Source organism: Eumetopias jubatus, unplaced genomic scaffold (assembly GCF_037043125.1).
Source record: "Eumetopias jubatus isolate StellerSeaLion01/CBP00866 unplaced genomic scaffold, mEumJub1_p1.0 scaffold_13, whole genome shotgun sequence".
Lineage (NCBI taxonomy): Eukaryota > Metazoa > Chordata > Mammalia > Carnivora > Otariidae > Eumetopias > Eumetopias jubatus.
Genome location: NW_028274819.1, coordinates 95,257,569 through 95,273,311, shown reverse-complemented (window position 1 = coordinate 95,273,311; position 15,743 = coordinate 95,257,569). Strand labels below are relative to the sequence as shown.

Here is a 15,743-nt window from a genome sequence, read left to right as displayed (position 1 = left end):
AATGCTCTACTTAATTGAATCGAGGTCTTATTGCTTTAAGGGAATATATTTCCTTTTATATTTATTGTTGCTTATCGTTTTTCATTGCTTATTGTTTTCTGTTGCTTATTGCTTTTTGATTCAGGTGTCAGATACTTGAGTTTTGTCAAGTGTCATAAAATAGGGGAAGGACTCTTCTGAAGGCCCATTGAGAGGAGCCACCCTGGAGGACCTGGGAGTCTGGGCCAACCTGTCTACCTGAGCCAGGGATGCCTTGAGTATTTACTGATCTCAGTACTGAGTGATTTGGGAGCTGAAGGTACTCCTTAGACAGGAAATAGAGTAGCCAAATCGCTGAGTAGCCTAAAAGAAATGTCTGGCTTACAAACAGAAAGAGACAAGAAATCATAGTTAAGCGAACAGAAGAAAGCTTTAGGAATCTTGTTTCCACAACTAGACCTGGCGGCTGGCAAGGACACTTGGTCTAGCTCTCAGCATAGAACAACGGAAATTGTTGACCCTCACCCCAGCTCAGACTTGTCTATACTATATTCTCACTCATCCACACGGACATTCAAGCTACCGTCCCTCACCAGTCTCCAAGCTCTGTTCAGCCAGCCATCCAGTTTCCCAACATGCCCATTGTCGTTCTGGCTCAACCTCTCAACGTCCCCCTTCTGATCTGTTGCCAAGGCCTTCCAAAGAGCCTCTGACATACACTTTTTCCTCCCTTAGGACCACACATCACATGCAAATCTGATCACGTCTCTCCACCTTCACTGTCCTCCCCGTCGTTCCCCAAGGTGTACTATGATTGGGTCCAAACTCTTTCAAATGGCACAGACACCTGTGAGCTGTCCCCTGCCTACCTTTGCAGCTTCTTTAGCCTTCTTCCAGGTCTTTTGCTCCAGTTTCACCAAACTAATTTCCCTGCATTCCCTGTCTTATATCTTAGCTCCTGCTATTCGCTTTACTTCCAATGGCCTTTTTTTTTTTTCTCTAGCCAGCTCTTACAGCACTTTTAAGATCCTAACCAATGTCATTTCTTCTAGGACAGATTCCCAAACTTTCTCAGTTCACAACACCTTTAGCATCTTGGTCATTTTTACATTGAGCATGTAGGCCAACATAAATACCTAACAGTTCTGTTTATTTAGCAGTTAGATCCAAACAACTTAATGAGTATTTACCCCCTACAGCCTAAGAGCCATGTGAAAAGTACACAAAATGGGAAGAAAAATATTTTATTTCACTCTTTAATGACCACAACCACTTATTAATGGGATGTGTGTGACTGTTGGGCACTGCGCAACTGTCCAAACCTTAGAATCAGGTTGGACACTGCCACTCTCCTCTCCTGTTCCACATTGGTTTTCCCTGGGTACTTTTTATTATAGCAGTTACCAAAATTCTAGCTTCACAAAGAAATGACATCAAGAAGAATGCAACACAATCTAATAGTGAAACTAACTCCCTCAAGCTAGTAACTTATGGGATGTCTAACACATGAGATTGCTATGTTTCCCTCAAAAATTTAGAATACCCCATGGCACCTCTCGCAGTTTGCTGCAGGCTCCCAACCTATGGTAGCTTGGTGTACAATTTAAGAACCTCAGCCCCAGAAACCCTCTTTCCTCTTCTTTGTATGCCCAGTGCTAACACACTGCCTGCCATACAGCTGGTGTTCGGCTGAGAGGAACTGGACTGCCCAGGGGGTCAGAGGGCACAGTGGAACCCCCAGAGAACCAGGGTGGTTGCAGAGGAAACCAGCCTGGGTGACAATTAAACAGGACATCCCAGTCAAGCTCAAAACCTGTGAACCCGGGAGGGAGCAGGAATCTTGCTGGACTCACCCATGCAGCCGAACCCAAGCACGGGACCCAGAGGTGATGGTCTCCAAAAGGACACCCACCAGTCAAACTTTATCTTGAGTGTAGCTTTCTGATCTAAACTCTTGGTTGTGTATTTGGTTTTCTTTTGGTTTCCTGGTAAGAGTTCCTGGGGAGGAAGCGAAGGAGGGAGGAAAGAATGCCACTTTGTCTTAGGCAAACTGGAAAGGGATTTTTCCTCTCCAGTCTCCTTTGAGGCATCTCTGTGACCCTGGTGATGGGGCAGGGCCACGGCCCTGGGGCCAGACCAACCTGGAACCAAAACTTCAGCAGAGCTAAGAGCAGACAGTGGCAAGGACCCCAGCCAGATCGAAGCAAGGCCCTCGGTGGGTGCTGCAGCTTCCTCTCATCTGGGCTCCTGTGCTCCCAGCTGCTTGCCTGGTTTTTCACTGAGCCATTGCTTTGATCTCACAGGTGCTCCTTCCCCACCATTAGCAGGACATCAGATTTTGTATTATTTTCCCCCCACCTTCTGCTGAGAATGAACCCTAGACATAACTGGGAAGGTTAGGGCCAGAATCAGATCAAATGTGTGTTCCCTAGTAACAGCTGTAGCAGTTCACGGGTCCCATCTGAATAATCAGCTGCTGCAACCAGTGGCCGGACCCCTCGCCTTTGGGCTTAATGGGATACTCTGCCTTTATCTGCTCAAGGTCTCCGACAGTCTGCCAGCTTCTGAGTCACTCTGAGGGTAGCAGCTTCTCAGGCTCAGCCTGGTGTTTGGGGTCCAGCCCGCACACCCTGCTGTTCTTGGCTTTAGCCCCATCGATGGGCTGTGGAGGTGGGAGCTCTATGGCACCAGTCTTTCTTCAGCGGGGTAGAGGGAGGAGATGTGTTCTGCCACTGCCCGCATTCAGTCTGTTCTGTGGGCAGAGTTCTGGGAACAAACTCAACCCAAATCATTGTCATCCTGGCAGTGCGTGAAGGAGCAACAGAACTCTCCGCCTGTGGCTTGTGACCCTAGGGAAGTGGTGATTTTACTCATACCACCGTCCTGCCTGGAGAATCACATACCTCTGCTTCAGATCAGTAATGCCTTCCCAGAAACTTTCTTTTCCCCCAAAAGGAAACACACACACACACACACACACACACACACACACACACACACTTTTATAGCACCTTCCTGTGGGAAAGTTCTTTCTGGTATCTGACTTGAGACCTTTGTGCTATAGCCAAAGTTGATGTTACTTTGGATGACCCTGACTAGAGAAGGTACATCAGAGGCAAGAACCTTCTGTAAAATTGAAGCTTTCTCAGACTTGTCTTCTTCAGAAAGAAGAATTTGGGTTTCCTTAATTGTTCATCAGAGCCTTATCACCCAAACCTTTCATTATCTTTCTCAATTATATCTTTGAACCCTCTCCAGAACCTGTCTTTTGAGTTATGGGGACCATAACTTAATTAGATCTTTCATTTCCAGAGGATAGTCCTAGTGCTTAAAGAAAAATGAATTAGATTTCGGTCAGATATATTTCGCTGGGGGAAGGACCCAGGGAAAAAAGAAGAAAGAAATTGGATCCTTTATATAAATAGCACATTGTATCACAAATGAGTTTTTCTTTTCCTAGTTTTTGAAACAATGGGTCTTTTTTGGGGGGTGAATTTAATTCCTTGGAGACTGTAACCTAAAAGACCATGATTTGCATTCTTTCATGGGTACGTGGCTTCTGGATCCGGAAAGAGCGTAAGATGTGTGCCTCTGTCTAGTAAGTGGTAAAGGAAGCAGGACTGGTGACGTAGAAGCAATTAAGCACCTTATCCAGGTGTGGGATGAGTGTGTGTGTAGGGGGGGAGGTCTCTGTGTTTCCAGCCTTTTCTGCATCAGCTTTGGTTCCAAGGGGTTCCGAGGGGTCTGTCTCACTTCTCCATAACATCATCTTACTACAAGCAGGCTTGCTTCTGTAACACTGGGTAGATTGCTTAATCCTGATCATTTGGTGTTGGTGCTCAGATTTTCATGGGGTAAAGGTATTTAACTGATCTTGGGGCAATGGATCAGAGTCACTGAGCCATTGCCGTGGCCGGGCTGCTCTGAGCACGTTACTTCCTTCCCCTGAGCTCCGGTTCCTGCCAGTCACACCCCCGGGATTCCCAGCACCAGCCCTTCTTGTTGCTCCATAGAGAGCCCAGGAGATGGACAGCAGGGGGCTGGATGCAGCAGCCAGTTGAAAAAAGGGTGCTCAGAGAGTGTCAACTAAAACTAGAATTCCCTCCCCTCTCCTCCCTCTTCCAAGGAAGCTGAATCTGTGGGGTATAAGGGACGGGAACGGTCATTTATTGATCACCTCCATGGCGTCGGGCAAGAGTTCGAGGCTCCTTATGGACACCCCTCCCTGGAGTAGATGTACGAGTGTCTGCCCCCACCACAGCCACCCCACCCACCCCTGCCCAGAGGAGTCTACGCTCTTCAGATCCCACTCAAAATGTCACTTCCTCAGTGAAGCCTTCCCTGACCCCTCAACCTGAGTTCGATGTCCCTGTCCTATGTCCTTAGGGCTCCCTGTGCTTTCCCTTCATTGCACTCACCATCAGTGTAATTCGTTATCTGTACCGTGATGCTTTCATGCCAGCTCGACCCAAAACTCCAGGAGCGCCGGGACCACCTAAGTCTTGTTTTCCACAGCGTGCCTAGAAGTCTAGCACAGTGCTGGCAGAATAGTCACAGTTCAGTAAGTACTCTGTGAGCAGACATAGCAGGAAGGCAGAACCAGTGGATGACTAGCAAAGCGGGATACAAACCCAGGACTCTCTAGCTCTTGGACACCTCAGATTTCAGACACTCTCCTCTGTCCTCATATGCATGTGCTCAAGGTCCTTGCTGCGGTCGCCTTCCTGTGACACGGCCCCTCCAGTAATAGGGCTTTGACTCCGGTTCTCCAGCAGGGGGAGTGATGGCGGCGCTGTCCCCAGAGAGGTCTAAAAGCGTGGGGAGATTGCGATCTAGCCTGAGGCTGGTGGTGGTGGTGGGCAGTGGGTGGGAGGAGTCACTGAATGGAACCAAAGTAAATGTCCTTGTGGGCCTGAGCCCCACTTTCTAACGTGCTTTGCCAAGGGGCTGCAAGTAAAAAAAAAAAAAAAATGCTCAGCAGGGGATCTGGGTCAGTAGGAGTGGGTGAAAAGTAAAGAGGACAAACGGAGACATGACAACCTTTAGGGAAGCAAAAATAAAATTCTAATGCAGAAACTGCTCAAAATAGATTGCACGGCTGTCAGGCTGCATGCAAATCCGGTGCTAATTACATGGAAATTAATTACAAGTCCTAATTTCCATATGCCTTGCTATGACCCTTGGTGGGTGGGGGGAATCCTGCTGCAGGTGTCTCCCCCACACGGCTGAGGAGGCTGTGATGTCGCCTACTTCACACTCTTGCCACGATAGTGAGAAAAGCTGATAGGAGGCTAAAAATACTAACAATAGAAATTTGATTTCTTCTTCCAGACAAAAAGCCTTGGCATCCACAGGAGGAAGAAGTGTTCAAGCAGCATGTGACTGGTTGGTATGAAATAAATAAAGAAAGAAGATAGCATATAATTAACTCCGAGTGGATGTGGATGAGCAGGGATGTGCAGCCTTTCTCGAATGGACTGGGGTGGGGGAGGGGGTGGCGGGGGAAGCCAAAAGACCATGTGACGAGCCCATCTAGCAAGCCAGTTGCCTCCTCTGTCCCGGCCCCAGGGTGTGTTTCTCCTGAAAGCTGTTTAAAGCAATTCAAAGCATGTCCAAGATAGAGCCCTTATCACAATATCTGCCCCTGTTGGTCACTTAAAGATACACTTTAGGGTATGTGGATGCTAGGTAAATCCATTTCAAAAAAAAAACAAAAAAAAAAAATCCTACCTGCCTTGTAGGACTTCACTACCCAGGGCAGATCCCACAGGCCACACTCCTGGCGCCTCCCTTCTGTTTGGGAGCACGTGGGTTTAACGGTAGGCTGAACTGAAGGGACAGCCGGGGCTGGAGCAGCCCTGGTGAGCTGGGAAGGGATTTACTACTTTATCCGGAATGACTTTAGGACTTTTGAGGGAGTTGTGGGATGTGGATGCAGTTAGGACAGGCAAGAGCAGAGAAGTTGGTGCATCTGAGAGTGGGTCATGCAGCATGAGCTTTGAGGGATGGATTTTTAAAGCACAAAAAGGCAAACCCATCCCTTGGCAATGCCTGGGGTACGGAGCATCCGGAGGGTGGAGCTGTCTCTTTTGGGTCTTCCTTCCCTTCCATTGTTCTCAAGTGAGGCCGGTTGGGCTCCCTTCTCTCTCTCTGGCAGGCTGTTCTCTCATGTCGGTGACCCCTTCCTGGATGACCCCCTGCCCCGGGAGTACGTCCTCTACCTCCGACCCACCGGCCCCTTAGCACAGAAGCTCTCCGACTTTTGGCAACAGTCGAAGCAGATCTGCGGGAAGAACAAGGCACACAACATCTTCCCCCATATCACCCTCTGCCAGTTCTTCATGGTGAGCCACAGACCCCCCACCCACCCCCCCGCCCCTGCCCCGGGGAGCCCGGCTGCCATACACCCGCCAGCACCTCACCACCTGGAGTCAGAGTCTGGAGCCTCCCAGGCAGCTGGTGGAAAGGGTCACGGGCTCCTAGGCTTGGGTGGGCCAGCAGGGAATGAGTAAGGTCCACGGGTACTTTCCCTCGCTCCTCTTTCTAATACCTGCTGAGGCCCGGGAGCAGGTCTGATGTGCCATCACAATGACTGTTGTTCCTTGGGACTCCAGGGACAAGCGCGACCCACTGAGTCAGGACTTGGACTGGCAGCCACAACAATGAAATGAATACAGTGTCCACCCTTGTCCACTGCAAGAGTGGAAATGAGAGCACTGGGAATAAGAAATGTAGTCTACAGACAGGGGGAGGTGACTTTAGCCTAATGGACAGACACCGTCCACACGTCTGTCTCACCAGATCTTTCCAGAGATGGCAAAGATACCTGTGACCTGCCACGGTTACCCCGTCCATCATCCTAGCTATCACAGAGATTACTCAATGACTAAATTAAATCCCCCTCACCGTAACAAGTATAAATAGATATCATCTACTTTGGTTCGCTGTGGAGAAGGAGTAGAACTGGTTTATCCAGGTATATTCAAGAGGAGGCAGAATGGGAGCATGTTAAGACAACATTTTCAAAAAATTATTTTGAGGTATTTTTTTTTCCAGCTTTTCTCTGTCTCCTTAAGGTAAAAATGTGTTCCTAACACCTTCTTTCTTACCGTTCACTCTGAAAATTAAAATGATTACCACTTCTCTTAGTCATGCCAGGATCTTTCTCAAAGAAACTCTGAGAGTTTTAGAGACACTCTTCCCCCACCCCGGTGCTCCTGAATGAAGCATCTTGTCTTCCCCTGCCAGTGTGAGGACAGCAAGGTGGACGCCCTGGGGGAAGCCCTGCAGACCACGGTCAGTCGCTGGAAATGCAAGTTCTCGGCCCCGCTGCCCCTGGAGCTCTATACCTCCTCGAACTTCATCGGCCTCTTTGTGAAGGAAGACAGCGCAGAGGTCCTCAAGAAGTTTGCCGCCGACTTTGCTGCAGAGGCTGCATCCAAAACCGGTGAGCTAACAGCCCTGGGTCCTGTGAATCAAAAAACTGGGAAGGGGAGGGATAGGAAGGGATGCAGGAGCAGGCAGGGGCCAGGAGCCAGCCAGGGGTCCTGCAGGAATGCGCAGAACATGACAAGGAACAGTGCCTTTTCCTGCAACAGCCTTCACCTCTTTGCTCCCTTGTTAAAACAGCAACTACTGTTCTGCTGAGCCTCCTGAGAGAATGTCTGGGGCCTGCCCCGACACCCAAGTTGAAGGCACACACATGGCTCTTCCACACTGAACCACAAATTCAACCTTTGTAGCTGCATCGTCTTTCCAGTTCAGAGTTAAGGAACCTTCCTCCCCCCCTCCCCCCCCCAACCTCCCCGCCATTTGGCTGGGTCTCATGGCTCACTCTGTGAGGACCCAGGGCTGTTTTCGGGCGGTGGGCTAGCACAGAGAGCTGAGTGGAACCACTTAGTATCAAATAATAAATCCACAGAGCCAACGTCCACAACTCACTGAAACCCACGAGATGGGTCCCTTAAAGCCTCAACAGCTGGTCCAAAAATGGCACTTCTTCAAGATGTTTCTTGCTCTTTCCATGACAGGTCTTAGTTCAAGCTAACTGAGATTTCCTGTCAAGGGAATTAGCGTAGAGAGAGAGAGACTCGGGATATGTGTTGACTTAGAGGCAGGAGGCAGGGGAGGGGGTCAAATGGGGAGAAGTTGCCAGAGCTTTCCTGTCTGCCGACAGGTACAGACAAGCTCACTTAGGTCAAGGAGAGCCTTACCTGCAGTGGGACAGACAGACAGTGGGGTGGAGGGAGGGAAGAGTTGGCAGGGGGAGGTTTCTGTTGGCCCCCTTGAGAGAGAAACCACACTCGTGGGTATTTATTGGGGACCACTCTGTGTTTATCTGTGAAGCGTGCCACAGAAGTGGTTTCTCCTGGCCTGGGGGACAGATTCAAGCCCCTGTGATAACAGAGCTGAGAAGAGAGAGGCCATCCCAGGGTGGAGTGGCTCCAACTTCACAGAAAAAAGAGAATGCACACTGGATGATGATGATCCCTACAATGGAGGAAGGGCCCTGCGGGGGGGCAGGCAGTATGAACGCAGGCAGGAAGGGGCAGGGTGTGTGCAGAGGACTGTGTGGAGTCCGTTCAGGCCAGGGCAGAGCTGGGTGTGGGTGGTACAGCTGAATCTGAGCATCACATGCAAAGCTGGAGGAAGCCCAAAGCTGGCCAGCTCCCACCCGTCCCCCCCCCCCCAGAGCTACCTCTTCTACTTGGGGAGCGGGGGCCTCCTTAGAGCCCCTCCCCAGGCACGCCTTCTTCCCAGGGACCAGGCTCTGCTTTCTGATGTCTCTGGAGCCTGCCATCTCACAGCTTAGTATTTCAGAGAAATAACATAATAGAGAGGCAAATTATTTCCTGTTCCTATCCCTCTAACTCAGGGAAATGGCTCTTTTTCATCCCACAGTAGCTATTATCAAAACCACTAAAACTGCCACAAGACCCAAAACTGGTGGTGTAGCCACAAAACCCAAATCCTTCACAAATGCGTAAAGCGGGTCTCAGCCAGGGCTGCGGCCGATTCTGAAGGCACATGACGAGCCGCAGGCAAGAGGCCCTTGCTGCCTTCCCTTGTTGGGAGGGGGAGGACCCGCTCCTCTCCGAGATCTGTGGCCACTCTCTTGAAGAACCTGGCCAGCTGGGTTCCCTGCCCCTGTGCGGCCCCCTGGTGGTGACTGGGAGAACTGGGTGGCCCTGCCCTGTGGAGCTGGTCCAGCTCCTGGCCTCCTTGTGTGCAGAGCCGGCCATCCCATCTTGGCCCTAGAACTTAAGCCTCGGTATTCTAGAGTTTTTGACAGACCCAGATTCCTTTAGCAAGTAGATTTGGTGTCCTTTGTCCTAGGTGGTTTAAGGAGCTCCGTGCCTATAATGTGCTGTGCACTGGGGATACATTGTGAACAGGACCCAGAAAGCCCTTGCCTCATAGGGCTTACACCCGAGAAATCCACCATAATATAACAGAAAGAGATCCAACCGCTACTTCTATCTCCGTGAGACATGAGCAAACCCCTTAATTTCTCAAATTCCCTACGTCCCCTCTGGTTGAATCTTCTGCAGTGTCCTAGCTTAGACAGTAGATGGATCTCCCCCATGCAGAGATGTACAAAAGAGAAATAAAATCCATTGCCTTGGGTAGGTAGGTTGGTTGGTCTTTTTATTTATGGGGTCTTAGAATAATAGTCTGGATACTTTAAGCCAGTGGTTTTCAATCAGGGAGATTTTATCCCCCAGGGGCCGTGTGGCAATGTCTGGAGTCATTTTTGGTTACCACAACGCAGGGGGTGCTACAGAATCTAGTGGGTAGGGGCCAGGGTTGCAGCTAAAGACCCCACAGTGCACAGGACAGCCCCCACAACAAAGAATTGTTCTGCCCAAATACTGCTGGGAAACCCTGCTGTAAACTCTGAAAATATTCCATCTTTTCCTCTGGTCCTGGTTCCTCCATCAGAGCTGCCCAGAAGCTAAGAGACTTGATTTCAACATGAAGGTGCTCTAGCTCTGGCACCCACGTAATGACAAAATGTCTTTATTTCTACATAAATTAGCTCATCCTTTTATGTCTCGGTTTCGTCATCTGAGTGGTGGGCTGTTGATAATCTGTGTGTTATGAGGAAAAGCTGACCCAAATGATGACCTCTCAGCTGATCCACAGTTCCTGGAGAACAACCAGATGAGTGGCTCTTAACCTCTTAGATTGTAGGTTGATTCAGGATCTTTTTGCGCTCTCCTCTCCCCTTAGTCTGCTGCTGCAAAGGAGGGAAATGGGTTTCGTCTGGCCGAGGGACTCCCTCCTCTGTCACTGGGGAGGCAGAATTCCTCCACCATTGCTATGATGACCACTTTCTGATAACGGTTTCCTTCCTTTTTCCAGAAGTCCATGTGGAACCTCATAAGAAGCAGCTGCATGTCACCCTGGCTTACCACTTCCAAGCCAGCCACTTACCCACCCTGGAGAAACTAGCCCAGAACATTGATGTCAAACTAGGCTGCGACTGGGTGGCCACCATATTCTCGCGAGATATCCGGTTTGCGAACCATGAGGTAATGTCTCCCTGTGGCTCCTGACCCTACCAGAGGAGCAGCGGTGAAGTCAGAATCGGGAGCACTTGCAGCTCACTGCTGCAGGGAGACGGGTACCAAAGGAAAGCAGTGAAGTGAGCACCTGACCAGGAGTCAGTTGGCCCACAGTTTTTTCCAGTCTCTGATTGACTCCCTGGGAAGCTTAGAGCTTGCACCCCTCCTCCCTGGGTCCCAAGTGACTCATCTGTGTGCTGTCCCCGTTGTTCTGTCCAACCTTACTGGGCTGATACAGAAATGACATGGGAGGATAGAAAAGTGTGTTGGAGACATTTTAATTCTGTAAGTTCATGGTGTTCATAAAAGACCTCATCCAGACCTTAGGTAAGGAGGAGAACACAGAAATACCAAAAAAAAAAAAAAAATCTGTGAACACATAATTAACAGATATTTGCTAAGTATCGATGGCATGTAAGTTACCATGGAACATACTAGAATTGTCCTCAAGGAGTTTGAGTCCAGCGGCGGTGGGGGGGGGGGTGGAGGAGGAAGACACACAACCCATAAACAGAGACCACGTGTTGTGACAGTTTGTGTGCATCCCCTGGGGGAGGGAGGAGGGGGACAGTTGCCTCCCAGGGCACGGTGGAAAGGTTGGCATAACCCCAGCATCCTTCTTTTGAGGGAGTGGGTATTGATTTCCAGGACAAGCCTGTGCCACTCTGAAGAGTAATATTCAGAGAAGCTGAGATCCAAAGAGAAAAGCTGGCTGATCCAAAGCTAACTAGCAATTTAGGACCAGAGCTGAAGCCAGAACCCAGGGATCCTGACCAATAAAGACAAGCAACCGATCAAAAAAAAAAAAAAAAGGCCACATAGTTTGATGAAAAATTTGTCATTCAATTTAACTACATTTATAAAACCCTATTTGTTTCCCAATTTTTCATACAGCAAAAGGACTTGTATTTTTGTCAGTTTACCTAGCTTTTTTTAACCTGTTAGACTTTTTTTTTTTTTTTCCCATATGAAAAACAGTTAGGATCTCAGGGTCTAGACCAGCCATTCTCATCACTGTTTTGGAAGTGTTGACAAGAGCTGACCCATGAACCAAAGGTGAGGGCCTGGGCATGGGGTCTGTGACTCTCAGGGACATGCAGCTTTGTCCGATGCTGCTGACAGGAATGTCGTGTCCTCCTTCCAAGTCATTTGATGGAAGTTTCTGGAAAGACACAAGGAGGCTGGACTTGATCTTACTTAAGAATTCTGACAGCTCCTGGAATTGCGCAGGATGAGCCCTAAATATAACAAGGGAGGTGTGGCTGACTGGGCTCCTTACAAGGACAAAGAAAAAAAAGTCAAGGGTTGCATGCAGCTGGACTGAGAGAAGTCACCTTTCTAGAGGAAGGAAGGTGGCAATGGAATTTTACAAGGAATATCTTCTAATCAACACTGCCCTCCAGTTAACTCAAAGGGTAATTGCTTTTCTGCCTGACCCACATTCTGCTCAACTGGCACTGAGGGAAAAAGGCAGCAAGCACCCACGTGAAGTATTTTCTAAAAATAACTTGGCCTCTTTTATCTCTTATTTGTAAAAGCTCATTTATTACTGTTCCTGCTGATAGAGCTCACTCTCAGAGGTCATTTGGCTTTACCTGAGCCCCCCTGCATAGAAACACCCTTTCTTGCCTGCCTTCTTCTGTCCCCAGGAGGCAGGTTTGATTGATGGTACCAGGGAGGCAACAGATGTCCAGAGAAGCAGAGTGGTTTGGACAAGGGCACTCAGCAAGCCAAGCATAGGAAAGCATCTAAGGCTCATCCCTCTGCTGGCTCCCACTTTGATTTGGATTTGCAAATTCCTAGTTGTACGTTCCGTAGTCGTCCGTGTTAGGGATTACGTGAGGCCACGCCGGGTCTGTGTGCCAAGCAATAGAAATCTGAGGAAGGACAGCATTATACACAAAGCACGTGTGGCTCCAGATCCTTCGGCGGTCCCTAGGGTCACATCTGCTTCTAGAACATTCCAGTCCTTAGTTGTCTCATGCATACATTGGCGATAGTATTTTGCTGGACTGTTGCTGTTGTGTGGACTCCATAAGAAGATAATGGAAAGGTCCCGATACACAGCACGGCATGCATGCAGCGACAAAATGTCTGTGGTTACAAGGAGGGCAAGGAGCTTCGAAGGCCATGAGGTTAGGTTCCTACAATCACGTAGGGCTGCAGCTGCCCGCCCCCCATACGAACGGAGAAAAAATATCTTTGAGATAGACTCAACAATTCTTACAGGTAAATGCTAAGCATAAAAGAGTAAGTATAATGCCGTGCAAAACTAGGCACGTGTCCTGCTAGCTCTCAAATGTAGGCTGACTTTTTGCATGTGCTTTTGGTGAGCGGAATGGGCTACACCGGTTATATTTTTAGATTTGCTGCAATGTCTTATTTTATTGGGTATTCAGTAAATCAAAGTTCCTCGTTGTCTTAACTACTCTCTGCTTAGGACGCATGGTCTCCTATGCACCTTTGCTGTGCCTCAGTTTCCCTGGAGGTAACCTGGAGATAGAATACTGCCCCCCCCACCCCAACCAAGTGAGAGGAGGACTGAGTTCTCGTCTGAAGTCACTTCCCTTGAGTTTCTCAAAGAAAAGACACTTCTAGGCCAAAGGCATAATTAGTCAAAACAATGCTATGCTTGAGTATCTAAGAGACAGGAGTTTCGACTTGTTCCCCCATGATTTGGTGCCTCTCACCACCCTGTTCTAGGAAAAAGAGTATTGCTTTCTGTGCATCATCACATATCTAGCTTAGAGAGGTGTTTTGTTTTGTTTTGCTTTTTAAGCTGTTTTCACAGCCCAGCAGAAAACCTCCCTGGCTAGTTTGGAATGGTGGCTTGAGCACGAATGTGGCAGAGGACAGGGGAAGGAGTGGGAGGCGAACAGGGGCAAAGATCTAGAGCTGAAAGATACCGGAGAGTAGGAAAAGAAGTGGGCATCTGAGTGAAAGGAAAATCACAATCCAGTGGTACAATGGAGTTCTGTGTGTTCTCGCTTCCATTCTCTGAGAAAAAAAAAAAAAAAATCCACCTTCTTGCCAATGCCTGTCCTTAGAGAATTCCAGAAGGAAATTCTTTATACCGTGTTCTGATGGGTCTCCTTGACAGACACCAGCGAGCTGGTTCGCTCACAAGCACACAGTCCAGGGGTCAGGCTAGAAGGAAAATCAGGCGTCATGGTTCAAGAGACGTAATTATGCGCCTTCTGTGCACAGGCTCTGTCCTAAAGAGTTTTCTTAGATTGTCTCAGTAACTTTTACAGTCCAGACATTATTTTACAGATGAGAAAAGGGGGGCCAAATAAGGTTAAAAACTTGAAAGTGCAACCAGGATAGCCCACCACTAATGACTTCAGGACTGTGGGAAAGACTGTTAAAGTATCTCCATCTTTTTGTCCTACATGAAGTAAATAGGATAGGAAATATTTCCCTTGCTACTGAGGGCCCTTGCTGTTAATGAAAAAGTAGGAAAATGTTTTCCAAAGTATCTTCATGCCGATGCTGTTTATATAGCCCGGGAAAAGAGGCAAAAAAAAATCAAGTAAGTCAGCCAAGCAACATGCCCTATGGTTGGCTCTGAAGGCTCTTTCTGAGCCCAAAGAAGAAACACGCGGTCTCCATCTGTTCGCTAGTAAAAGTCGGTTACACAAATGTACACACCGATGGCTGTGAAAGATATTTTTCTTTCAAGGTCTTTGCGACAAATGCAGGTTTAAAGAAAGCCCCCTGAAGGCAGAGAGTGTCTTTTGTTTAAGCCCCTGAGTTACATATAAAGGGAAATGCATCGGTCCCAAAGCCTTCCTACAAGGAAAGTGTCTCCACCCAGACCATCTGTAACCCCCATATGGAAGACTGACTTTCCATGAGCGGGGTTTCAAGTGTCTATTACGGTACATTCCCCCAACAGATGGAGAAGGGGAAACTAGGTCCAACCCCACTGGTATAGCAGCTTAATAGAGCTTGCAGATCAATTTCTAAAAACTGTCTGAATCCTGATAGGAAGAAAGACATGCCCGAAGGAAAGTCTGGAGCCATCCAGTAGCACCAGGCACATATATCCGCAATACCCTGAAAAAAAAAAAAAAAGTTTTCTGATCTGAGTCCAAATCTGCTCTGAGCCTGCAGACCCCAGGGGCGCCTGTAAATGTCAACATCTGGATGTGTGCGCTGTTAAAGCAGAACACACAGATGTGCCCGGGAGGCACTCAGACTGGGTCACATGTGGGCCTCCCCCCTCCCTCTCTCCCTCTTTCAGACATTACAGGTGATCTACCCGTACACCCCACAAAATGATGACGAGCTGGAGCTGACCCCCGGGGACTTCATCTTCATGTCTCCGATGGAACAGACCAGCACCAGCGAGGGTTGGATCTATGGCACATCCTTAACCACCGGCTGCTCCGGACTCCTGCCCGAGAATTACATTACCAAGGCTGACGAGTGCAGCACCTGGATATTTCATGGGTGAGCAGACTGAGTTCTTCTCCCATTGCTTCGGGGAGAACACGGCCGCCCGGTGGGAGGTGGTGGGGAAACAGACATGAGCCTGGACACACGGGGCAGGAGCAACAGGAGAGGAGTTCGTGGGGAAGAAGGCTGTTGGTTCAGGTCATTCAGGAAAGGGCTGACTTGGGGCAGGGGAAAAATGATGGATGGATCTACTCTCCTGCTCTCTGGGTGTCCCACTTGGTGAAACCTTCTCAGTTTCTGATCAGAGACTACAGAAGGCAGCTAAAGGGACCATCTCTCCGGCTGAAGTGTGGGTCATCCCAGTGCTGAGACTTCATGGCCTTTGAGCTTCTGTACGCTTTGTCCTGGGTCATTGCTCAAGAGTGGTCTGACTCCCCAGAATAGCAGGCATGTTCCCATTATGCCAGCCAGACTGGGAGTGATGGGGTTTGCGAGGATCAGGAGACCTAACTGTTAAACTCTCAGCTTGTTGGGCGACCCTGAGCAAGTCCTCAGACTGGGCACATAAATGCCTAGATGAGAGAGACCATCTAAAGAAATGGGCAACTGCCAGAACCTTCAAAAGACGCATGGTGGCCCTTAGTCTTCTTCAGAGTGATAACTGTCCACCCATCCCTCACTCCAGTTTTGCCACCAAACCAAACTGGTCCCGTGTTCTGAGTGGGCTGTTGTCGGATGGCCAGCTTTGTCTGGATGGAGAAAATAGAACGAGAGGCACCTTCTCTTTTTTAATCG

The 15,743-nt window shown here is 48.9% G+C and overlaps 1 protein-coding gene across 3 annotated transcripts in view; it reads left to right on the top strand.

Annotated features, from left to right (window-relative positions):
• Positions 1 to 15,743, top strand: part of UBASH3B (ubiquitin associated and SH3 domain containing B) — a 137,305-nt gene that overhangs the window by 96,641 nt on the left and 24,921 nt on the right. For 2 of the 3 annotated variants that reach the window (XM_028125899.2, XM_088017690.1), the window contains exons 2-6: positions 5,311 to 5,368; positions 6,137 to 6,323; positions 7,228 to 7,426; positions 10,345 to 10,514; positions 14,794 to 15,002. In XM_028125899.2, coding sequence (XP_027981700.1) covers positions 5,311 to 5,368; positions 6,137 to 6,323; positions 7,228 to 7,426; positions 10,345 to 10,514; positions 14,794 to 15,002 — 823 coding nt within the window. The remainder of the gene's footprint in view (positions 1 to 5,310; positions 5,369 to 6,136; positions 6,324 to 7,227; positions 7,427 to 10,344; positions 10,515 to 14,793; positions 15,003 to 15,743) is intronic. The other variant, XM_028125898.2, reaches the window with a different exon arrangement.